A 24,547-nucleotide genomic window follows, 5' to 3' on the forward strand; every position below is an offset into this window, starting at 1 on the left:
TCCTCACTCACCGGATCTATCCTCCGGCGGATAAATTCTTCACCTTAGAACGATGCCACGTCTGGCGCCAACTTCAGACGGGAGACTTGCTCATTTCGGCTAAAATGATCAATATCCACCCCAACCTTTACCCAACCTTGGCCTGCTCCTTATGTTGCTCACGAGTACGGGTTATTGGGCGTGTTGGTGTTGCATTGCAGAAAAATTCATAGCGCATGCTCCGGAGCGCTCCGTGGTGTCTCCTTTCTTTTCCTTGTCGGCATGCACCATGAATTTTTCCTTGTGTGGCGCCCGTGCCCACCTGGCTCCCATCATGTGGGCATGCCCCAGCACCCTTTCACCGAAATCCCCTCTGAAAAGATGGGGGGGGGGGGGCCTCGCTTCGCTGACCCGACCCAAAGCCACAGGTCCGCCTGGTCAAAAGAGCGTCGGAAGGCAGCGGCCTACGCCCCCACCCCCTCCTCCTCCCCAGGGGACCACGAATCTAAGCCAAGGAGAAGACGTCCAGCAGGGGGGGGGGGGGGGGCTTCAGCCCGTTACCTGTCACCACCATTAGACACCGATAATATGCGGCTAACTTTTTTGGCTCCTGGATATTCGAACATACTTTCTTTTGTGCACACCTAAGGAGCGCATGAAATGCGTGCGCATGAAGCACGATCTCGCTCTGAGTTGCAAGACAAAATCATCCCGGGCAGGTAGTTCCGTTTGTAAAAATCACAGGAGGTAATTTCGCGCACGTTCGGCGCGGATAATTAAAAATATAAGATGATTTGACGTTTGTTGCAGAAATCACACCTCTGCACATGGAAGCTGGTTCACAGTTCTAAAACTGCACGCAAATCAGATCGCCTAACCACCGCTTTCTTTTTGTTAAAACAAATGAAACAATACAAAAGCCCGTCGGATGAAGGTACAGTTTTATTGCATGCAATTATTGTACACGTGATCGTGAGAAAAACAATTTTGTGACCAACCTTTAAAACAACGTTGTCGCTTTCGGTTTTTAAACGTACCAGTGCTCTTTCATAGTGCTATAAACTGCAGTATTCTTTAACATTGTCGGTGAATGTTAGGTTATGACGATGATTAACCAGTCCCCGCAAATGGGAACAGTGCTACTTCTCGTGAGAATTTTTGGTTCTTACTTTCGCTGAAAGGGCGTCTTAAAACTAAGAAAGGACTTTGGTGACATGGGTAGAAATAAAAACGGTGGGCACCGGCCAGTGGTGCTTCTTGCCGCAGTCGTTCTAGAGGTATCCCAGCATGCGCAGCCCAAGGTGGGAGCTCAGGCCAAGCAGGGTGAACAGGCCACAGTACATGAAGGCTCCGAACCACCGCTTGTTGAGATCTTCATGCACAGAATAAAGCACAGGGTCAGTCACAACGGCTGTAACAGTAACGTCGCCATTGCAGACGCTGCAGTGGAGCACCAAGACTCAAAGCGAGACCCAGACCGAGATATCGGGAGAGCGACGCATCTGTCATATCTTAAATTAGAAGATTAAGCCTTATAGGTCTACTCTTCAGCAACCAATAGGAATCGATTCAAGCATTTAACAACCAAGTGAAAATACAGATAAGGCAACCAAGCAATTAATAGCTATTATTTGCTGTGTTGATTAAATTGCGATATTTTATGGCGCTGTATTTTGTAAAGCAAATAACAAGGCCGGACCAATTATTTGAATTTTGAATGAGAACGATAGCCAAAATTTGATATCACAGTTTCTCAGCGTTAGAAGAACACCTGAACGCAGCAGTTGCTGTATCCTACTGTTCACCATGGCCGCCTTTGAACGTCAAAGCATGATTACCCACTAATTCGCTGACAATTCCGCCCCGCCGTACAGTCCAGTCACGTTTACATTTAAGCCTCGAGCAATTCTCACTTCCAGTATCCAGAAATCCTCTCCATAACACTTTTCCTGTGCACCCAATGGCAGTAAAATTCCCAAACGTTTTCGCTTTCCAACTCACAGCGAAATGGTCTTGCGTGCCACAGTTTATACGCGTATCTCTATGCCAAACCATATGAAGGCAGGAAAAACCTGTCGCATAAGACACGTCGATAGGTGCAGAAAAATTCCCGCAATTTTCACGCGGGCATATTTCTACGCTGACTGACCTCGTGATGCTCCCGACGGTTGGTTTCCCTAAGTACGAAACAGGAACCCAGAAAACTCCAGTATCACAGATCTTTCAACCTCGTAAAGCAAGTGAGTTCGAATCAACTTCTGGCGGGGTGCCTTATTCAAGCATGGTGCCCCAGTACCCTCCCACACTATACACCAGCGTATCTCATAATTGTCATCTACCTATCGTTTTTGTGAGTATCTCAGTGCCGCCACTTTGCCCCGAACGCCAATGATTCTCTCTTGTAAAATAATTCGCGTGAAACTTTTTTTCTTAACTTTATGAATGCTGTTGAAGTATTTAGTAACAAAAATATTGCTTAATCCCTTATATAGGGTTATTTGTATAATCTGAGCTAGAAATTTCAAAACAAATACAAATAAATGGTGAAAATTCCTGCATTGGCCATTATGATTATTGTTTGCATTATACGGTGCAGAAGTTTACCTGCCTTGATTTTATTGCTTGGCACAAGTAACGTGAAACAACACGTACCTACAGAGGGCCGGAAAAGTCTACACTTCTGAGAACATTTATGGTCTCACGCCTTTGCAGTTTCGTAGTTTTAACAATACTCCGAGATCACTTTTGCAACTGTGCAAGATTGGTAAAAATAGAACCCTTCTACGGATTGAACATGATTGTATTTTCGCCTAAAATGGAGAAACCTGACGGTAAAGAATAGTGAAGCAACGCCTGTGTGGGCTCTTGGTTGTTTATTGACGCATTAAAAGCTGTTGTATCCTCTGCAAAAGTAATGTAGCTAAAACGCGTACGAGCAGTAAAACAAAATAATAGCGGTCAAATTTGGGGAGTTGCAATACCGGCAAGCAGTGCATGCGCCGCTTTGGGATCTTGGTCACCACACAGGAATATTATCTCGGAGGCTACGCCACTGCATGAAGACTTTACGTGCGTGGACTCTTCAAATTGATACTGAAACCTAATCATATGGACAGGCATTAGGAACGTCTAACAAGCAAATGAAATCAAACATGAATCTAATTCATGATGGGCCTACTAATTCATCGCTGATCAAACACCAACAAAAATGCATGGCAAGGGCAACGGGGCACCCTCATCAACCAACCTCCTGTAGAGTAGCCGATGGCGTAGACAATTCTTCCTGCCAGGTAGACAACACCAGCGCCCGCAGCCACTTTCTGCAAAAGTACACGATGCACACTTACATACAAGCAATAAGCAGAGAAAGTCAGCTAAGTGCTTTGGAGAAAACAACTGGCACTATCAACACCACAGTGTGTCAGGGGCTGAATGATGAGGCAAAGTAATTGCTCTTAGGATGAACTATAAATGCCTAAAATGTTCTTATGTAGCCGGTACAAGGCTACGTAGAAGCGTACAAAATGTTATGAAGCGAGCAAAAGCTCCCATGGTGCTAAGGACTTAAAATATTAACAGGTCTTTTCCCAACGTTACTGCGAGTCAACTAAACACGACGAAAGGTGCAGCATACGTGCTGCACCCATTCTCGTGTTTTATACATAAACAGGATTCCATCACTCGATTTACACCAAACACGTGCCAAAAGCTATGTTCTGCACCAATCAACTTCATAACAAGGATAACATTTGTGTAAATTTTAGGGTTCCACTATCAAACTTGTGGCAGATAAATATTACCTCCTTAGTTCCAAGCTTAACTATTTTTATGCTGCACAAATATGCTATTGAAGAAGTTTGGCCCAAAGCGTGCATCTATTTGCATTGCGAAAAGGGCATAGGTGTGGCCTAGGTTATCTGTGAACATTTCTCAGCCAAGCAGTAGCGGGTATGAAGTGCCGGTATTTAGTTGACGCGCACTAGAAAGACAAGGCTACTCCCAGTTTAAACATTTATAACCGCAAGGCTTACACTGTTCGCTTGAAATGCTTTTGAAAAAACTGGTGCCTAGCCGATTCGGCTGGCTTATGTTACTTGTTCCTCTCTCCTGCGGCTAGGTTAATTAGTCAATAAAATATAAAATTTGATTTATTGAACTTCACCTTGTTGGCTAGCTCCTCTATTAGGGTAGTTGTGCTTTCTTTCCTAGATCTGGCACTTAAAAATGGGTCTGCAATAGCATTTTTAAGCGTGGCTGGAAACACGGCGCAAAAAATAAAACCAGAACATTTCTTGTTCATTTCGGTCACCTCACGTAATAATGAAGACGTCGACCTGCTCGTTTATCGTTTTGTATAGCCGGCTCTACGTTGTATTTTGTTGCTATTATGCCCGGGTGAAGAGCACATTCATTGGAGGCTTTTCACTTTTCATCGGTTTTCTAGGAACCCCGGGATGTCACGCACTATGTGTGCAACGGGCAGATATACGTCGGCTAAGGTAGCCGATTGAGAGATTCGCTGCCTTGGATATTTTGTCAACTTTATTTTTCTTTTCCCGAGCACTAGCGGCCCCTGTTTTGTTTTGCGGGGAGAAAAAGCCGATAATTGTGTGTGCTTACGGAAGGGTTCTGCGTACGAAGGCCGTAGCTGCAGGCGAAGTCACTCAGGGGTTAGTCCCCGAAAAGGTCTGATAGCACCTGAAAGCAGAATCCGGACATTGTGTCCAGAGAAGCTCTACTGCCGAAAGTTATTAAATGTGCTTGCAATTAGTTCCACGTCGAAGTGTGTGGCCTTGGCCGCGGGGATGCCTTAGAAAACGGACGGTCGTGACTGGTAGCGGCTGGAATGGGCTTCCTGAATGCAGGGACGCGATAACAAAGGAAATTACCAGCGCGGAGTGATTATCGCCGCTTCATTTACGGACTGCAGGTGAAACATACCGTTCTGAAAAGCTTGGTGCAGAATTTAAAAAAAAAATTAAAAGAGCGCAATGGGCGAGGTCAGAGAAACGCAGTAGACTGGACGAGCGCTCATACAGTCTACTGTGTTTTTCTGTCCTCGTCAACTGCGCTCTTTTTAATATTTTTGAAGCCATGCACCAACTCGCCCAACAAAGCATTCTATTGGTGTAGAATATTGAGAGTGAGGAATGCCAGGTTCTCGCACAGAAATCCGCCAAATTTCTGAGCCACGTAGTCCAAAAGTAGCCCAATGTCGACCCACATAAACAGCCCAATTAGCCAAACCAGAAAAGTTTGAACTATTCATTTCAAACGTTTATTCAGGTGTCTTCTGCGAATACCTAGGTATATTTACAGAATGATTGCAGGTTACTAAGCTTCACTCGTTCGGAGCCCAAACAGCTGCATTTGAGTGTGTCGCAATGGTGATGAACCGCTCCAAAAAGATCTCGGATTGTGTGAAGTCTTACAGCACATGCCGTTTTTCGTTACTCCAAATTTAAAATGCACGACGTTCTCCAACGTATCTAGGGACATCCTGTTCCGCAAGTCAGTTTTCACTAGAGATACTTAACAAAAAACTCGTCCAGCGCAACATGTGATACTGGCAAGTCTAGTTGCGACAGCAGCGGAAATGTTCAGACACCAGCGCTGTTTTTGGCACCAGGACATTCTTCGAAACCATGTTTATGGGTTCCTCACGGAGGTCATCAAGCCTACATTGCAGCAAGAAATATTCTGGCTCCATTAGACAGATATTCGACGCCGGAGGGAACTTCCCCGAAGCTATTGAACAGAGCATAGAAAGAGAATTTACTTATGTTGTTGTAATGCAATAGATGGGGGCCGCCTAACAGTTTGAGATTGGATGGAAGGCGCTTCAAGGTGCTTTTCACGCATGCGATCACGAATTAACGGCCCCGGCGACGATGAGCGCCCGTCTGAGTCTGGATGTACAGTCTTTCGTGCAGTTTTTCCGCGCTCTGGGAAATGGTTGCAAGACTGAGCCATCCAGCTTGCACAACATTTCTGCTGCGACTGATTTGCTTACGTTTTTGCAAGACGTCGTAAAAGTGGCACCTTGGCTATTTTGAAACGTAGTGTATTAATATTGTTACAATCTTTATGGCGTCTCAAGCAAGGACGCAGAATAGCCCAAAAGGAGCGAAATAGCCAACCTAGAATTATTCCTGCCAAATGCGCCACGTGCTGCTTTGTAAACCTGACACGCAAGAAGACACAGGCCACTGGTTCACTTACCGGGTACTCGAATCCGCTGAGCAACAGTATCATCAGGGTCTGTGGGTAGTACTCGAGGCTGCATGAGAAGCAAATAGACGACTGGAGGTAAACTTAAGGAGAGTCATATCCGAAAGGTGTCTTTTTTAGATACAATGCTATGTCAAAGAACAGTTATTCGCAATGATTCTACCAGGATTCGGGTTTTAAGGTAATTGAATACCGCAGAAATTGTGTTTAAATGTTCATGTTAGAACTCATTCGCATAAGTTTCGTTAGGACAAGCAGACTATAGACGATAGATTAATGTAACAAACATTCGTTGTAAATATTCCATTTAACATTCTTTCTTCGCACGCTCAGAATTTTAGGAGCAAGGCAACTAGAACTGACTCAATTTTCTTAAAGCATCCGTAAAACTGGTTTTCTAAATGACGACTGGTACAGCATTATATTTTATCCGTGTGTTCTTTAAATGTGTTGTCAAAAGCGAAACGCCGGCATGCACTGCAGACCTGAAAATTCGCCACAAAACAGCTGCAATGTGCTTGTGCAAGTTGATGCCACGACATTTAACACTGCTAGTGGTTGAAGCTACAGCCCACTGTGTACAGGTGGTATATATCACCCAGAATATGCAGAAAAGAAAATGAAAAAAGAGGCACATCATAGGATCAGTAAATGAAGCTTCGCGTTGGGATGAAATGTCTTGTCGGCTCGAGGAGGACCGAATAGCACATGCCCGGTTCATTCCATTCGGCAGTAAGACGAGAAGGCAGGAAAAGGTACGGAGATGATTTCTTATCGTTGATGACATTTGTGATTGGAAACTTTTGAAAATCTGCCTCAAGACAAAATCCCAAATTTCATTATACCAGTTGCAGGGTCATTGTGAGGTCTCGTCCCCGACATTTCTGTGGAGCGTTTCCTAGCGGAAATAATGAAGTACGAGGGCCGCAAGCAAAAGAGTTCTTTTTTTTAAACATAGCCAGCTGTTGGCTTGTGCGCACTCGTGTTTTCCTGGATTTTTTTTGTGAGAAGACATACCTTATTGCCATGCCTTTTCGATACAAGTATTATAAGAATAATTGGATAGAATTGTAGAGCGTCGTAAGGCGTAACTATTCGCCTATTTTATCAAGTTTATACTGGCACACGTTTCCAGAGCCTTTCGAATCGTTCTAACCCAAAGGACGATAACTATCGACACCCATATCATCCTGTATGAAGAAATTATTGCGTTTCAAACTGTTCAATTACAAAGCATCAATGCTAGGAATTTATTGTGCGAATTGTATTGAAGCTCTTTACTTTCTCTTAGCTTATTTCAGGGCTAGTAAAAAAACTTCATAGTGCATCCCTATAGAGATGCAAATTTATTTAGTCGGAAATTACAGGAGTGATTTCAATCCCTGTTCGCCAGCAATTAGCAGCCGATTTTTACTTCCTACCAAGAGGAATAATTGCAGTAGCAAAATTATGCTGCCGCGATCAGCTTGTGTTCTCATTACCTGAACTTTGGGGGAACTCGCGGAAAGGTAGCATTATTGCGTTTTGGCATTTTGCGCCACCTCCAAAAGGCTGTTTCATCAAAATCAGTACGCAATTCCTGTGATAGGATACTCTCCAAGGGGGATAACGAAGTCTAATATATTTAGGACACCTACCGGCTGCTCCAATTTGCTGCATCGGCGTCTCAGATTAGGCGAGTTTTTTCTTGGCTGCGTGAAATTGATATTCCTGCTATCAGGCAGCCTGTGCGCCACGTGTGTAACCGCCCTTTATTCTGGTGTAAACCTCATATTGCAGCACAATTTAAGGTAATTGGCAAGTTTATCTTAAGTAGTTGACGTACTTCTGAAGTCTCGCGACTAATTGGCATTATTCGCCGACTAACTCGTCGTCATGCATGCTTTATCGAGGCGTCATCACGGTCAGCAGTCCAGGTTACAATGATGAAAGGACCCTGGGGGCTTGCGGTCCTAAATTACAGTTCTAGTTTAATTCGTCCATCGCACAAGACAGAGTGTACTCAAACAAACAAGCGCTCGTGTTGCTCTCGTTTTCCCATTAACGCCGTACTTGATGCAGCGACGATGGACTTCGCACAATTAGCTCAATTTTCTATCCTTGCGAACTTTGCCAGGGGCAAAACTGGGGCCAACAGCAAAGCAAAAATCAGCAGAAATTCAAAGAATTGTCTACTAATGTATAGCATTGTTAGGCCGCTTGTCTAGAGGGTGAGTTTTTTACAGCCAAATATGGCTATGAGTAACGAAGGACGTGTTATTTTATTCTTTAAATTTTCTTTTGTTTCTTTTCGGCGATGATGTAACTGCAGTAGAACCGCATTGATACGTTCTGGGTTCATACGATTTCCCGGTTACTACGCTCTCAATCGTCAACACTAAAATTTTTCCATAGTACGTTTTCCGGGATTGTACATTTCTCCCTCGCGTTTTTTTTTTAAGTATCAACGAGGTTCCACTCTATATTATTATAGCAATGAAGTACCTCTACTTTGCTAATTATGTATTTTTTTCAGAAGAACAAGGCGTACTGCAGAGTTGGCCCATTTACGCTTTGCTTGTACGTATTTCCAAGGTTATTTTGCGGAATTCTTTCGTTTCTTCTTCGGTTTGGGGGAGATGTATAAGATGCATATTTTTGATTTTGTCAGATAATTTGTGAAATTTTTTATTTTTTCTCTTCCTACTTTCTATAGCGCAAACGGCGCCAATTTTTCTTCTCATGTTCTTTTCCCGTTCAATAAACTATCGCTGCCCCAATAATAGATGTTGATTGATCAAGCCGACTGCTGGTATGATTTAGTACTCTAATCGAACTACAAGGACGCGATCCTTGCTTGGAAAAAATGGAGCCGGGATTTCGTCCCAACTGCTGCCAAACTAACAAATATAATTTCAAACGTTATTTTACGGCAAGTTAATATCTATACGCAGCCTTTCTCAGAGATTATACGCCATGCAAAAAATCAATAGGCTAGAAAGAAGCCAAAACAAGCTTACTTCTGGAGTGAGACTCAATTTTGTTTATGACAAAAACCACGCGAAAGCTCCTTTCTTACTCGTTGTCAATACATAGTTGAGACAAAGTGTAATGTTAGGCTTTTTGTTCAAATTCTTCGCAGCCCAAAAACTCGTGGCGAAGATTATAAGTCTTTCACACAGACTGCAGAACCTCGAAGTCGTGCTAAGAAGTCAGCAGTGGAGTATATTTTTTGCTCAGCGGGCGTTACCGCCATGCATGGTCTGAAATTAGTGCAGCGCTAAAGTGAACAGCGCTCGCGCTACATAGGTAAAGCATAACCTGCTCAGGAAAAAACAGACACCACTTACAAATGCTGGTGCGACCGCTGAATGCAGTTGAAGACGATGTTGCTATCTGAATACATCGTCGGCAACTGCAAAAGATACAAATCCGGATTAACAGAAAAAATTTGAAGCCGTTCCACTCAGCTGTCGGAAGTGCAGAGCAGCGATTCCCTAAAATGGGCTGCAGCGCCGTTATCCGCTCACGGCTACCACACATCACGCTCTTCGCCGCCCTGTCTCACTCCTCTCATGATGAATACAACGGAGGTTTTCCCAATGCAATTCAAATTTACCGCCTTCGCAGTTCTCGCGCACCCCCCGCCTGAAACCGCACCCGTGGGAGTTCTTGTACTTTTTGTGCTTGCTTTTCCTCCCGCACGTGCCGGCATCGCACTGCCACTTTTTTCGCTTAGTATCGTAAAAACCGACTCAACAGCGTTCCTAACTGAATGAACTCGGGCGCCTCCGGTTAATTACGCGTGTGTTGCCTCAAATGTACCTGCAGTCTTTTTTTGCGCTAAACAACTGAGAAATGCATGACAAACGCCAGCGGCTCACGAGTTTTGAACGGTTGTGACCATGTAAACCGCTTTGTTTTCGAAGCCTCCGTGGGACGCTGCTATGACGGACTCCGCTACGACGGTACGCCGTGGGGCGCTCTATTTGGGTCCAGCGAGTGAGCTACGACGACAAGGCGAGTCCCTGAAGTGAGCTGCACTTAAAATATCTGGTGTGCGTTCTCAGATTTCATTCCATGCCGTTCAAAACTGCCCATTCCGAGCGAGCCCTGGTGGCTAAAGCAGGCGACCCAGCTGTGGTTAAAATAAGCAATGTGGGACGTCGGCTTCTGCGCATGTAGTTGGTTGGAGGCCTCGTAAGTGCAATAAACGACATGATTGAAATGGACGTGAAATTGACGTTTCTGAAATGAACACAAGTCATTCTGCCTTTGGTCCCCCAGCTTAAAGGAGCCATGAAGACAGAAAACAAGTTTGTTTTATTCGAAAGATTTCGCGCGTTATAGTGCCCCCAGCGATTCCCCGGCAGCAAATGATGCCGTACTCAGTGAGAAATTGATCAATTTAGGTTGAAATTTTGATTCTCCCTCCAAATCGTAGGTTTTCGTAGTCACAAATGCCGTCAGAAGCGCGTATATTCAAGCGAACTTCCACTGTGTCATTCGGGTTTGCGGCCTTGCTGTCCGTCAGCCCTCCAAGATGGCGCTGCTATAGTCATGAACCATTGTCTACCGTTGCTTTGTTTTTGAGCGTATTTGCACCTGGCTTGTTTTTGTTGCTGTAAAAAGTGATCGTCTCATGAAACCTGGGGTATATTCTCGACAAACAGGGTCACGTAAGACACCGCCGCTTATGCCAATCGGCCAGTGTCCTGTAAAACAACTTCAAAGCGGCGGAGTGCTGTGCAGATAAAACAAGCACAGTGCGCCCAGTACCAACAGCAGTGCGCATCGGTACTTCTATGCTTACGTGCGTTTTTGTAACTTTCATTGTTTACCGCACCATTCTTACTGCTGTAAAATGAATATGCATTACACTTAAGCGCAAATAGTTCGTTCGAAAGCCTATAAGCCGTGCCTAATTTGCGTTTACTTTTTCCGTCCTCAGCAAATCGCACAGCTGAGCTCATGTGACATAGGTTCTGTTGCGGGAAATGAGCTAGTGGGTCGCATGGCCATTCCGTTTTTTCCTTGTTATGTAGCTTATTTGAGCGAAGTGTGCGTTAACGGTGGTGTCAGTATAATTCTAACGAGGCAATCTTTCGAATGAATCGAACTTGTGTTTTGTCCTCATGGCTCCTTTAACACGAATAGTGCAGTATCTAAACCCTCTCTTGGGCAGCTGCGGCAAAACCTCATTGCTGCGAAATCTGTGGAGTCTAGAGTCCGTACAAAGAGTAAATGCGACGGCCTCATTCCACCTCGCAGATTTTTGCGTGTACCTTAGCATTGGAACATTGAAAATTTCATCACGTGTCAGAGAAACCCACGCATTCCGATTCGTGTTTTTTTCTATCTCAATGGCACCTTTAACTTCCCGAACGATTCCCACTAACCCTGCGAGATTTCCATGATCAATATCAATTTACCATCCCCAGAGCCCTACTATTAAAAAAGTTTTGCGAAGAACTTGTTGCAAGGTTCTTCAAGTAAATTACTGACCCTACGAAAGCACATGCACAGTTTCTGGAGAAGAATCAGTGAGCCAGTGTGTGTTGTCAAGGTGCCTATATTTTAGGTTCGTCTCCTCGGCTGATGGCGTCCAACTCCCTGATTTTTATTTTAATAACGATAGATAGAGACCTAAATTTCGGAAAGAAAAATTCAAATGAAATAGAAACATGCGGGGAAAAAAAAGACAGCAAACACCTCTTGCAAAGAATCCGAGCTAGTTGGTAAGGTTGCGTTTTGAACAGCGCTAACAAGAATTAGACAAAAAAGGCAAGTCTGTTTCGACCGTCTCCATATGTCACCATTTTGTTCGCGCTGTTCAAAATACAGTCCAAACTCGAATTAACAAAACCCAATCACACAAATTTCCAGATCTAACGAACAAATTCTGATTCCCTTGCAAGTGCCCGAATGCCTCAATGATTTTATGAACAAAAACTAACGAAATAGATACCCCACCATTCCAGATTTAACAAAGTATTTGGAGAAACAGACATTAAAAAAGGAGCAACTTTAAATATGTTTCGTCAGAACGCCACGAAGATCATCGCGCCACATCAGAAAAAAAAATGAGCCATCTAGTTTTGCTTTCATGGAGGTCTGCGAGATAAACGCAGCACTCCCGTGGCCGCAGAAGACGGCATCCCGGCCAGCATGCTTGACACAAACTCGTAAGGAAAGGACGCCATGATCAATGTCACTTCATCAGTCCTCACCCCCTCCTCTACGGCAGCAAAGGAAGCCGCAATCACCCTCGCGATAGTTCGACACCCACAACCCACCACCATCCTCTCCGACTACCTGAAGAGTCGTATCTCACCACAAGCTATCCATATCACCCTACAACACCCTCCCCAGGATCCTGTGGAGCTACTGTGGACTCCGGCCAACACCGGCTTTGGAGGCAATGAGGCAGCACATTCAAATGCTCGAGAACTCATTACCCGGGCTCCTGCTTCTTTTGCTCCTAACAACAGCATACCCACCCCCCTGTACACATACACCGACATTACACTGCACCACAGACTGAACCGTCAGACCCTTCCACCCCCCCCCCCCCCAACTACCCCCAATCACAAGAGGAGGCCCGCATGTGGCGCATCATCCAAGCACACACCTTCCCCAACCGCAAAATCCTACAACACTCCCACCCCCACCTGTTTCTCTCACCCCAGTGCCCGAACTGCGGAGCACTGGACACGCACTCTCATTCCCTCTGCCAGCGCTCCAAGGATCCTTACCCACCCCTCACCACACCCCATGCCTGGGAGCAGGCCTTTCGGAGCTCCGAGGCCTCGGACCAGGTGCTAGTCACCTCCCGAAGCCTCCAAGTCGCGGCGGCCCTGTGGGCAACCGCCACCGCCCCAGGGGGAGCTTTGCTGAATAAATGTTATATCACTCATCTGGAATTGCGTCGAATGATAAGAACCTCAAGACCACCCCGCAGGAGAAGTTGGAGGAATCCCTGTTTACGTGATGCAAGAATATCAGAGCCAAGGATGTTCCACTCAGCGGGGAAGTGGTACAGCAAAGAACCGCTGTGTTTCCTGTGTCTACTGGGGTACGATAACTTCAGGGCGAGCCCCGCCTGGCTTACCTTCACCGCTGAATTCTAGGGCATTTATAAATAATTCGAATGCGAGTGCCGTGCAATTACGATGCCATGGCAGCTGCTTGGATGCACCTCCCTCCAGACATTGAATTTATAGAATCAACTGCTTGTAAAGCAACAGTCCCGATTTTACGAAGTTCGCGATTTTTAACGAAAGAATTCGCGGTTCCCGGCGACTTCGTTAGATCGGGTTTTAACTGTACACACCTCTAGTTCGGAAATCTCTGGGCTGCGCTGGCTGCCCGGGGCACTCTCAACTGTTCACCGGGCTACGCTGGACTGAGACGATATTGTCCAGAGTCTCCTTACATATTCCCAAGAGTGCGTCGGAGATAAGCCGCTACACGCCAACGGCCCTGCCGCGGTGGACAGTGCTGTACCTTTATGCCATACTTGCGCCGGGCCAGGCAGACGCGCAAAGCAAGCCATATGTTGACAGGGATAGATCCCACGCCCACCAGGACCACGTAGCCGTAGTCCCTGGGCACCACCAGACTGAACGTGCTCATTTCCGATGGTTTGGAGTGTCAAACCTGCGTGCGGAAAAGCAGAGATTAAAAGGGCCATGCAGACAAAATACAAGTTTGTTTTATTCGAAAGACTTCGTGTTTTAGAGTGCCCAAGCGCTTTTCCAGCAGCAAACGATGCCGTATTCACTGAGAAATATAATCAATTAATGGTAAAATTTTGATTCTTCCGCCAAATCGTGTGTTTTCGGGACGTCAGCAGTAAAGTAATAAGTGCGCGTTTCCAAGCGATCTTCCACTGCGTCATTCGGCTGTGCAACCTTGCTTACCGTCAGTCCTCCCAGATGACCCTACCACATCTGCCGCGGAGCGTTTTCCACCGTTGCGTTGTTTTTGACCGTATTTGCGCCTGACTTGTTTTTGTTACGGTAGAAAGTAATCGTTTCGTGAAACATGGGGTATCCTCGACAAGCAGGCTCACTTAAGACAACATCGCTTACGCCAACCGACCAGTTTCGTCTAAGACAACTCCAAAGCGGCGGACTGCTGTGCAGCTAAAAAAAAAAAAGCATAGTGCGCCCAGCACCAACAGCAGTGCGCGTCGGCACTTCTATGTTTACGTGTATTTTCGTAACTTCAATTGCTTGCCCCACCATTCTTACTGCTGTAAGATGAATATGCATTACATTTAAGCACAAATAGCTCCTTCGGCAAGCTTATAGGCCCTGCCTAATTTGCGTTTGCTTTTGCCGGCCTCAGCCAATCGCTCAGCTGGGCATATGACATGATAGGTTCTATTACGGGAAAAGAACTAGTGGGTCGCGTGGCCGTTCCCTTTTTTCCTGATTATATAGCTTATTTCAGCGAAGTGTGAGTTAAAATTGGGGTCAGTATGATTCCCAAGAGGCAATCTTTCGAATGAACCAAACTTGCGTTTTGTCTGCATGACCCCTTTAAGACAGTGCGATACGAACACCCCCCCACCAGAAGCGAATGTGACCTTGTGCGAACGGCGTATTGTATACGAGTGAATTTTTGCTTTGGGCGCCTGTCGGTAGAAGCCGCTGTTGTATTACACCATGTCCCATACTTGTGTGTCGTACCGTCCAATTTCAGACGAGGTTCTGTTTGCAGTGTCGGCATCAACTACCTGCCTTCAGGTGGAAGTAACGCTTTGGAGGAGGAGAGGGATGGGGTGTAGCTGGCCACCTGACTAGTCTAATGAGCTTCCTAAAGCCCTTGCAGATGACAATGAAGGTGAGTTCCCACTCGCGAAACAGACGTTAAACCCCTTTATCATAGTGCGAATTTCCCTGAGAATTCGCTGAGGCAGCGCCACTCCTGTGGCAAAAGAGTATACTTTTGTTGCTGCGGTGAACTTCCAAATTCCAAAGAGCTTTCACAAGAAAAGTTCGGCCGTTCAAAACATTTGAAAATTTGCTGTAGAAACAAAACATATATATTTGTGCCAGACGAGTGGTACCGCAGCACGGAATTTGAAGAAAAATGCGACTATACAACGGTCGTTACGCGATGACTGACGTCATTAAGTAACGAACAAACCGTCACGTCACGTGGTCAGTTGTCACTTGTCACTCACTGACCTATTTCCGCGCCGACCGACGTCCATCGCACGCCAGTTAGCCGAAGATGGCCGCAGAGTCGGCTGACGTAGCGTATCCACTGGAAACCACGTTCTTGCTTTCATCCGACACGGCAAGGCAAAAGTCTCTATTCCCGGGATATCTTAGATATACGAAGGAAGTCTACAGTGTCAACTGCTGCGGTCGAAGGCTGCTGTCGTCCGTGCGCTTCCTTGATAACACGTTCAAGTTACGAGCCGACGGAAGTAAGAGTCTGCTTCCCGTCACCTCCCTCTCTCTCGCCTTGCCTTGCCTGTTTGCGCTACTTTATTATCGTAGAAGAAGGGGGTTTATTTATGCAGCAGTAAAACGAACTCTCGTTCGCTTATTACATCTGGTGTATACGTCAGAGTAAGATAACAGACGAGTGACAACTGATGTGAGGCGCGCATGACTTTCGGTACATTGAGTTTTCTTGTCTACACAAACAGGAGTCCAGCGATGATAACACAACAGCTACACCGTCTGGAAAGCGCCCCTTTTCTTCGGCTCTAGAGAGCGTATACTTCACCTTAAATGAGCTTTGGGAACGCAAGAGGTAAAAACGAGGACGCTTTACTTCAGTGACAAATGAAAGCCGTTGCTTCACTCGGTCAAACACAGGGCCCGGTCAGCCTGAAGTCCAAAAATCTGGGAGCATCTGACAGACGATGTGCAGCCACCACTATGCTCACACTTATCGAACCCGCGCCAGGCCTAGGTCAACGTAGTTTTCCCATGCCGCGGACTGCTGTGCAGGGTTTTCAGATCGCCCAGGCACCCTCTCAGCGTCGCGCCTACCCCCTTTCCAGCCCGGTGGGAAACGCCTCCACGCTGCAGGCGAGCGCGTGTTTATCTGCCACTTGATTTGATTGATTGTGGGGTTTAACGCGCCGACGCAACGCAGGCGATGAGGCGCGCCGTAGTGGAGGGCTCCGGATTAATTTTGACCACCTGGGGATCTTTATCGTGCGCCGAAATTATCTGCCACTTCCATGATGATGGTTGTGGTGATGGTGACTAAAGGCTTCCCCTTTGAATCTGGGTGACGGGAATTGGTATCTCGCCTGCGGAAGTTACACACAATGATGGACAGCTCAGAAAACAAAAAAAACTTGATTATTGCGTTTACAACGTTAAAACTGATTTTGGGTGGGCCAGCGACATCCGGAATGCACACTGACCCACACCCTGATTGATCGATCGATCGATCGATCGATCGCTTGATTGTTTATGAGGTTTAAAGCACCGATACTACACAAGCAATGAGGCGTGCAGTAGTGGAGGGCTCCGGATTAATTTTGACCACCTGAGGATATCTAAGGAGCGCCGAAATATCGCACACGGGAGTTTTCGTTTTTCTCAATTAAAAAAGTGCCCGTCGCGGCCGTGAATCGAACGCGCGTCCTTGGCTGACCCGCATCCTCAAGACCACGACAGCAGGGAGAATTCACCTAATTAAAAGTAAGCCAAGTCCTAGACATGAAATTTCTGTTAAAGACACGTAGTCCCGCCTACATGAGCACTGTGAGCATTTTAATTAGTGAAGTAGCAATTATGCGAGCAAGGAAGTACGTTCCACTAATGTCCTCTTTGCTTGTTTATGCCAAAAGGGAACGAGCCAAGTCAGTACACAGAAGAAGAACGGTGGCTGGCGATTACTGTACTACGTAATGCACAATTTGTTTGCACGGCGTCTCGGGAAGTGATCGCGTGATCAGCGAACGCACGCCGGCGCGCACTATTCTGGCGTTATCTTGCAGCCCGTCGCTATCGCGGCGCATGTTGTTGTAAATCGTGTTTTAGCATCCCCCGAAGTTGTCACGTGGTTCCGGATGAGCCACACAACGAGAAGGACGCGAAGCACACCCACCGGTTGCCTCACTCGTTCAACACTCATAATGGGTTCTCTCGACGGCAGCGGTGTTAAGTCTCTGCGACAGCGGCGTTATACATCTCGGGAAGGGACCGCCAACTGCATATCAGGTAGTGAACGCACATCATCGCCGAACGCCCGACGGCACGCTCTGCTATGGTGTTATCTCACAGCGGCGTCGCCACCGCCCAGCCATAGCCTTCTGGCCCAGCATGCCTCACTGCCTCCCCCAAACAAACCACCTTGTCTTGTGGTTTGTTTGTGTATGTTTGAGTGTTTGGTCGGGCGCGGCTTTCTTGTGTTTTGAGCGAACGGCTCCTTTCTCGTCCTCTTTTGTGTGTCACACCGGCAATCGTGTTTTAATAGGAAAAGGGGTTGCTTTACGGTCTTTATCATACTGTTTTCGGTAAATCGAACATGGTCTCGATATAAATCGGTTTTAATAGAAACGAGAGCACTACCGGTGAATGCGGAGAAGGCAAACGGCACGGTATTCGATTTGCCGACGTTCGTCTCTGCACGTAACAATGTTGGCTGCTTCTTCCCTAGTTGATTCTTTAGTTTTTTGCGGAGCCTAAGTTCACCGCGATTCAAAAAAATGATCCTTTATACAGGAACCTCGTTTCCGCCTTTACTTTGTGATGGTATTTTGTCGTCACAATGCATATTGCCGCCATGCGAACGCTTAACATTTTTAAAACCATTGCGACACTAACCAACCGCGACAGCACGTGGGGCGCAAACCATTGGTAGCTTTAGTTTCCTTGCGATGCATACGTTGGTGAGGGCACACATTCGATGATACCCGATCAAGCGTTATAATTGGAGCGTCACGATATGTTGTTATGATTGGGCGTGTAAAATACGTTGAAATATTTTCGCGCTACTTCACTGAGTTACCCGTGCCTAAACTGCCAAATGAAAGTTCTACAAGAGCTCCAATGAGATGAAGAGGCAAACCGAAGAAATCTCCAACCATTTCGCCACTAGAAAGACAACGTAATCTAAATTGCATTAAATAACCCAAATTTAGCTGCGATGCGGGCTTCCACTTTGTTGGCAATTTTTGCCAGGTAATGAATCGAGCTTTTCCGGCGATCGCCGGGGACGCTGGGCGGTCGCCGCAAGACACGCACTCACGAGCGCTCGGCATTTTCTTTGTTTTGTTAACTGCCACGCGGTCGCAGCGAGACCCGCGCTCACGTGCGGGCGCTGGGCAATTTAACTGCGTACACGAAAATTACGATTTGCTAAACAGCTTCGCACGAATGGGGTCCTGAAATGAGGACACCACTCCACTTTTTTTTTTGCTAATAAAGAAGTTTATTCTCTCTCTCTCTCTCTCTCGCTGTTAACCAGCAGCGCTGCAGTAAATGCACTGTTAACTGGAAGACTAGCGACATCTATCGGGTAAAAGGGTAAGGACATAAAATTTTGAAGGCGACATAACTTCAGAGATAGACTGGTGCGAACACACAGATCTGCAAAATATCAGCAGCTAATAAAGCCCACAAAATATTTAAAGTCAATTTTAAATTGTGCGAAACGCAACCGACCAGCCAGCGGAGGACCTCGCGCAATCGATATCCGTAGGATTTGGAGTAAATAAACAACATCCAAACACGTCACGAGATTGTGTTCGCCGCTTCCGCACCGCCGGCGTTTCGCCGGCTCGCCGCTCCAATCGGAAGTCGGAGCTTCTGCTCTCGAGCAACAAACGACCCGATCGTTGGTGGCGGAGGCACCGCGATTTCATCGGCTCATCGGGCATCTGGCCGCGACCTAAGCTGTACAGCGATTCCAGGCACTATTTTTATTGCTTCTCATTACCCTGGACGCGAAAACGGGCCGGGGACACCAAAATCGCACTGACACAGCCGCACGGTCGCTGCGCTGGCGGAGGCCACGGACGCGAAGTGGCTCAGGCCGGCAGAGGTAGCTCGAGCGATAGTTTGTTACCGCTGCACGAAAATGGACCCAAGTCCTAAACATGGCGGTACATATGAGAAAGGCGTTAATGATGCAATGACGGGTTGTATTAAAAATCGTCATCTGCACCGCTTACGACAGCGGCAATCGAATATCCGCCGCAGTGCTAAGCCGAACACGTGTGTAGGCGGGCCTGTTGGCAGACCGGTCCGCTGCACCCAGCGCGCGTCTCCCCACTGTCGAGAGTCGCGAGTCGTTCTTTAGCCGCGGCAAAAATTTGCACTCGCAGAGCCTGCGTCACATCCACGGTCGCTTTTTAATTAAGCGGCTGACAATATCACAACGTAGTGGCATTCGCAGAAACTGCCGGCCACGAGGATATCCATCTGCCCTGTTATATCCGTCGGACGGTCACTTGGACCGCTTTGTTTATAGAAAATCTCGCGTTTTGCGTCACACGCTGAAACAGAAACTGACTGGTCGCATGAAAAACGTCTCTAAACAACCTTCGCAAGCTGAAGCAAATGAGATTTCCACACGCGATAAGTACGTCAGTACCTACTTATCGCAACAAAAAAACCAAGATGCAGAATTTCTGTCAGGGACCCTTTAACGGTCGAAGGGGAAGGCGCTCGCTGAAAGCTGAGCAATCTGTGCCCGATACCAAAACACGACAGCTGGCAAGCAGCTGATCTGTACCAACGACTTCGCTCGTGCATTGCGACAGGCAGGGTATAAGAAGTTGAGGGAAACAGCGCTTGACATCGAGGTCCGTTCGACAAGATACTGCTGATTCTCCTTTTCGCACAAACGCTGGCGCACAACAGCACTACAACGGCGTTCGCTTTGCAGCCTTTGATCCACAACCAACTTGTACTCGCTCGTAAGGAAGTTGAGGTTGAATTGCGGCACAAGGTTGTCACACCGACGAACGGAGCAGCCACTGTTTGTGTAACCGTCTTTAACGCGGCACACCCTACGTTATGGAATCTACGACGCCTTGTACAATAAAAATCTTGGGCCATCTCCACTCATGTGACACCCGGGGAAGGTTCGAAGCATGCAGTGTAAAGGGTTTTCTGGGCGCCTTGTCCTTTTTGCAAACGGAGATGAAACCGGCGGGGGGTAGAGCTTTACAGCATTGGTGTTGAAGTCTCGTGCCTTTCACTACGAAACGTTCGAGCGCGAGGCGTAAACGAGTGGCTCGGCGTTTTAGTACCGTGACTCCATGAGACGACGGCTACGACGACGACATGAGACTACAACAGCCAGAGCCCCTAAGGGGCTTCGGCCCTAAAACACAAACTGTCCGGGCAGCCCGGCAGACATGGAGGAGTCGCGGGCGCCTGCGCTGCGCACGGCCCGTGCATAAGACACCGTCTCAGCGACGGGGACGCGCTGGCGCCGGCATGGCGGCACACACAGGGTGGCCGGTATGCGCGCCACGCAAGTGAACACAACCTTTACATATGTAATCAGGGTGGTTGACACGGTATTACATATCAGGGATGTAGCCAGGGGGCTGTTTCAATGTCAGAACACCCCCTGAAACTTTCTGATAACCGCAATCCTTCCCTCCCCCCCCCCCTTCCTTTAGCCCTTTTTTGGGTCGATTGATTGGTTGATTGAAGGGTTTAATGCGCCGACGCAACGCAGGCAATGAGGCCTGCCGTAGCGGAGGGCTCCGAATTAATTTTGATCCCCTGGGGATCTTAAATGTGCGCCGAAACCTCGTACACACGGGCGTTTTTTTCTTTTCGCTTCCATCAGAAAAGCGGCCGCCGAATCGAACCCGCGTCCTCGATCTCAGCAGCGCAATAGCCCCTTTTTCTGATCCATGCTTTTTACAGATCCAATCGGTATACTATATTAAAAAGACCAAAACTGCAGTCGAAAAATGACTAAAATTTTGTTGGGGCGCAGCAATACGAACAACGGAGCGCGCAGCTTCCGACACACGCTGCACCATCTGGCTGCAAAGTCAGTAAACTGTGCACATGCGCACTTCTTGGAGAGCGTTTGAGAGGCTGGCTTACATTTATGAGAAATGCTTGATCAAGAAGCATCGCCGGTTGTTTATTTTGCGGCGCCTCTTCCCGCTGCGTCACCACGGAGCAGGATGACCGTTGAAGGATACCATATAATCAGCCACTTGCGCGCTTACCTCCCGTATGTAGTAGATAACAGGATGCCCAGTGGCGACAGAGCCTAAAAAGACGTCTCAATATAAATGACCGGCGTCGCTTCTTTATCCAGCATGTCCCCTAACAGTAGGTTACACTCTTAAGCGCTCTGAAAGAACTACTCATGCGCGAAGTTTGCTGACAGTGCAGCCAGAATGCCGTAGGAGGCTGTGTGCTCCGTTGTTCGTATTTTTTTTACTCCCCCTGTACTGTTTTTTTAACGGCGGCCTATAACACCCTACGAAAATTATTTGTATACGCCCCTATTGCACATTCCTGGAATACACCTTTGCGCCTTATCAGTAGCTTGCCCAAGGTCACGGGGCTGCGCTGGAGCCCTCGACAAGGTACATAGCAAACGAGGACATCGAACGCGCCAGCTTCTGTGGTTCTCACTACTGTTGCAACTGGGAAATACCGGCCTGCAGGTTATAATGCATGCAGCTGCCACGACGCTCAACAAAAGCATCGCGGTGTTCCAAATCACGTGCGTGCTTGGTTGGATCAACGCAATGCAACACGCCAGCCACTCAAGGCTCCTCAGTACTACGCACCCCCAAAAATCAACTTCACAGAGAGAGCGGGCAGCGTACTTACTTACGTTGACAAAGTCAGCAAGCAGGATCTTGGGGGTTGGAGAGGAATGGGCAAGACGGTCGCGGCTGCGGCGAAGATCCCTGGGAGGACTGGCTAAGCGCTCGTCACAGCATTTCAATGCGAAGGCGGGGCTACGCCGCCATTGTGTGCGCAGCACAGGCACCGCACATGACTGCGCAGGGGAGTCGTCGCAGAGTTGGCGCGGTTGCATCGTTGCATTGCGGCTTCCTTGCCGCGTGTAACGTGTTGTTCAACTGCGACACAAGCAAGCCATATTATTCCGTTCGAAGATAGGTACAATCCCGGCACCCATGCCGGGCACTTCTGGTGCGATACAGAGCGTCAATGAAAAGAGTTGATAACCTACAAACCACATCTGATCTGGCCTAAAAGATACTAAGGCTATGTTCATGCTACCGACGCAAAAACGCTATCTGATCTATGGAAGTAAACAAACGGCATGTCACGCAGTTCGGTTGGCTGATACATGAAGTGACGCCATTCTTTGAAGTTATTACGACAGTTGCGGCAGGAGTCTAAACTCGGCTTAAACCACCTTTTTTCAAAACAAAGTATGCAGAAAGGAGCTGAATGAACACTTTACAATTTAAAACAATAGGCTGACAATTACTTTACTTCCTCACGCGAAATTTTTGCGCAGTGCTAACTGCAGTCTTGTTGGCCACGGCGCACAACTGCTGCGTCTCAGGAAGGGATCACGGGATCACGGCGGAGCGCACTACTCAGCCGTTTTCTCGCAGCGCATCACCGCCGCCGATCACGTTGTTATAAATCGGGTTTGAACCTACCGCGCAAATGTCAGCTATGGCAAGCCTCTGCGTCGGCGGTGCGGACAGTTTCGGGCAGAATAAAGTTATCATCATCATCACTGCGTCTCGGGAAGTGAATGCGTCATCGTCGAGCGCACGACGACACGCGCTGCGATGGCGTCATCTCGCACCACGTCGCCACCGTCCGGCATATCTCACTGCCTCCCCCTCACACTTTCGTCGTGCGTCGCCGCTAAGGAGCGTCTCGCGCTGGCTCGAAATACCGCCCCCCTCTCCTCTTTCGCTACAATTTCCCTTCCCTTTTTTTTAGAGACGATAGTCTTTTTTGGGCTACTTAAACGCAGGAATTTTGGTCTGTCTGTCTGTCTGTCTGTCTGTCTGTCTGTCTGTCTGTCTGTCTGTCTGTGACTCGATTCAGCCACCCTTTTAAATGCAGAGCATTTCAGTAACTCACGATGTCACCGCGTTGACGTCCGTAGTCGTAGTCCGCATCGCTCCCCGTCGGTCTGTCATTCGATTGGATACGATTGGATTGGCTTGGATTGGCTTGGATTGGATTGGTTTGGGTTTGGATTTGGATTGGATTGGATTAAAGTGGATTGTGTTGGATTGTGTTGCGTCATAGCCGCGCCAAGTTGCGTCATAGCCGCGGCAGGGGGTTCACGGCACGTTTCACGTTCCACCATCTTCCTGCCTCTCGCGTGCTGTTTTAAATGCAGAGCATTTCAGTAACTCACGATGTCACCCGCGTTGACGTCCGTAGGCGTCCGTAGTCGTAGTTGGCACCCCTCCCCCTACACTATATAATAAATGCTAGTCCAGGAGAAATTCCATCAGTCTACTCTGTTCAGCTTTTTCCTTTCCAGCAAGGTACAGTGATGATGCTCAAAGGCAGCCAACTTCACACAAAGACACAACTAAAGATCGATATAGCAAACATCTCGGCCTCGGTGCCTGTAGTATTTGGGGTTTTCAGTTTCGGTTTCGGTTTTGACGTCGACTGATTTTACCACCAGGGGGCTAGACCTGGGTATATATTTCACGTGACTAAACATCCCCCTCGCGAGGGGAACGATCAAATGCAAAGCATTTCCGGGGGCGCACGACGTTAAGTAGTTTGCGTTACGTTAATGTTGTTGCACTTGTGGCAACTGCTGACGAGAGAGCGCTCGTCAGCAGTAACAGAGTCCGTCAACGGACTCTGGCAGTAATTTGAATGAGTCAACTATATAAGGCGCGTTCGTAGCGTCCCAATCTGTGTCGGCTTTGTGGCGCAGTGGGTAGAGCACCATGTACAGGTCCGCGCAGAAGTAAACGGAGCACGGGAGCGGTGGCCGAACTGCATCGCTGCGCCGCGTATGGGCGCCGACGGGAACCATGCAGCGGAAATCAAAGAGTGTATTCGCACTGCCCCCGCCACCCTATCTGATATGCTTTATCGCCGCTCTGCTGGCGTGTCATGCTCGGCGAGACGGTCTTCAAAAGGCCGCACTGGGCTATAGAGGGGCGCTGGTTGCATTGCCGCGCGCAGGCATCAGTGGCGACGGAATCTGCTGCTCATGAGCTGGACGAAGCTGCGCGCGCCCGGAAACGTGCCTTATTGCGCGCTGTAAAGAGCGGCATAAAATTGTAGGCCGCTGGGGTTCGGCATAGCATGTCATTGCGATATAATGTATTGTAAGCCAGCAACAAAATTGCCTTGGACAATATAGAAAGCACAGTCACGGACATTTTCGTTTTTCGAAAAAAAAAAAAAAATCTCGCTCC

General features: G+C 47.6%; 2 protein-coding genes across 4 annotated transcripts in view; one reads left to right on the forward strand and one right to left on the reverse strand.

The window, feature by feature from the left end:
* Positions 1-21,969, forward strand: part of LOC144152770 (procathepsin L-like) — a 181,709-nt gene extending 159,740 nt beyond the window's left edge. Inside the window, exon 9 of the mRNA XM_077684206.1 lies at positions 21,955-21,969. The gene's annotated coding sequence lies outside the window, so the exon portion shown is untranslated. The remainder of the gene's footprint in view (positions 1-21,954) is intronic.
* On the reverse strand, positions 925-22,423 carry LOC144152772 (glutathione S-transferase 3, mitochondrial-like). 3 transcript variants are annotated; one of them, XM_077684209.1, is made up of 6 exons: positions 21,994-22,131; positions 13,696-13,848; positions 9,540-9,604; positions 6,202-6,259; positions 3,227-3,299; positions 933-1,351 (listed from the first exon to the last, which is right to left on the reverse strand). In XM_077684209.1, exons 2-6 carry the CDS (start codon positions 13,822-13,824, stop codon positions 1,251-1,253), a joined length of 426 nt encoding a protein of 141 aa, XP_077540335.1. In that variant the 5' UTR covers positions 13,825-13,848; positions 21,994-22,131; the 3' UTR covers positions 933-1,250. The 3 variants fall into 3 exon arrangements, with proteins under 3 accessions (XP_077540333.1, XP_077540335.1, XP_077540334.1); XM_077684208.1 differs by having other exon boundaries at positions 21,990-22,127; XM_077684207.1 differs by lacking the exon at positions 13,696-13,848 and having other exon boundaries at positions 925-1,351; positions 21,994-22,423.
* Between the last annotated feature and the right edge of the window lie 2,124 nt (positions 22,424-24,547).

Source organism: Haemaphysalis longicornis, unplaced genomic scaffold (genome assembly GCF_048455015.1).
Source record: "Haemaphysalis longicornis isolate Haplotype H1 unplaced genomic scaffold, Haemaphysalis longicornis Haplotype H1 scaffold_9, whole genome shotgun sequence".
NCBI lineage: Eukaryota > Metazoa > Arthropoda > Arachnida > Ixodida > Ixodidae > Haemaphysalis > Haemaphysalis longicornis.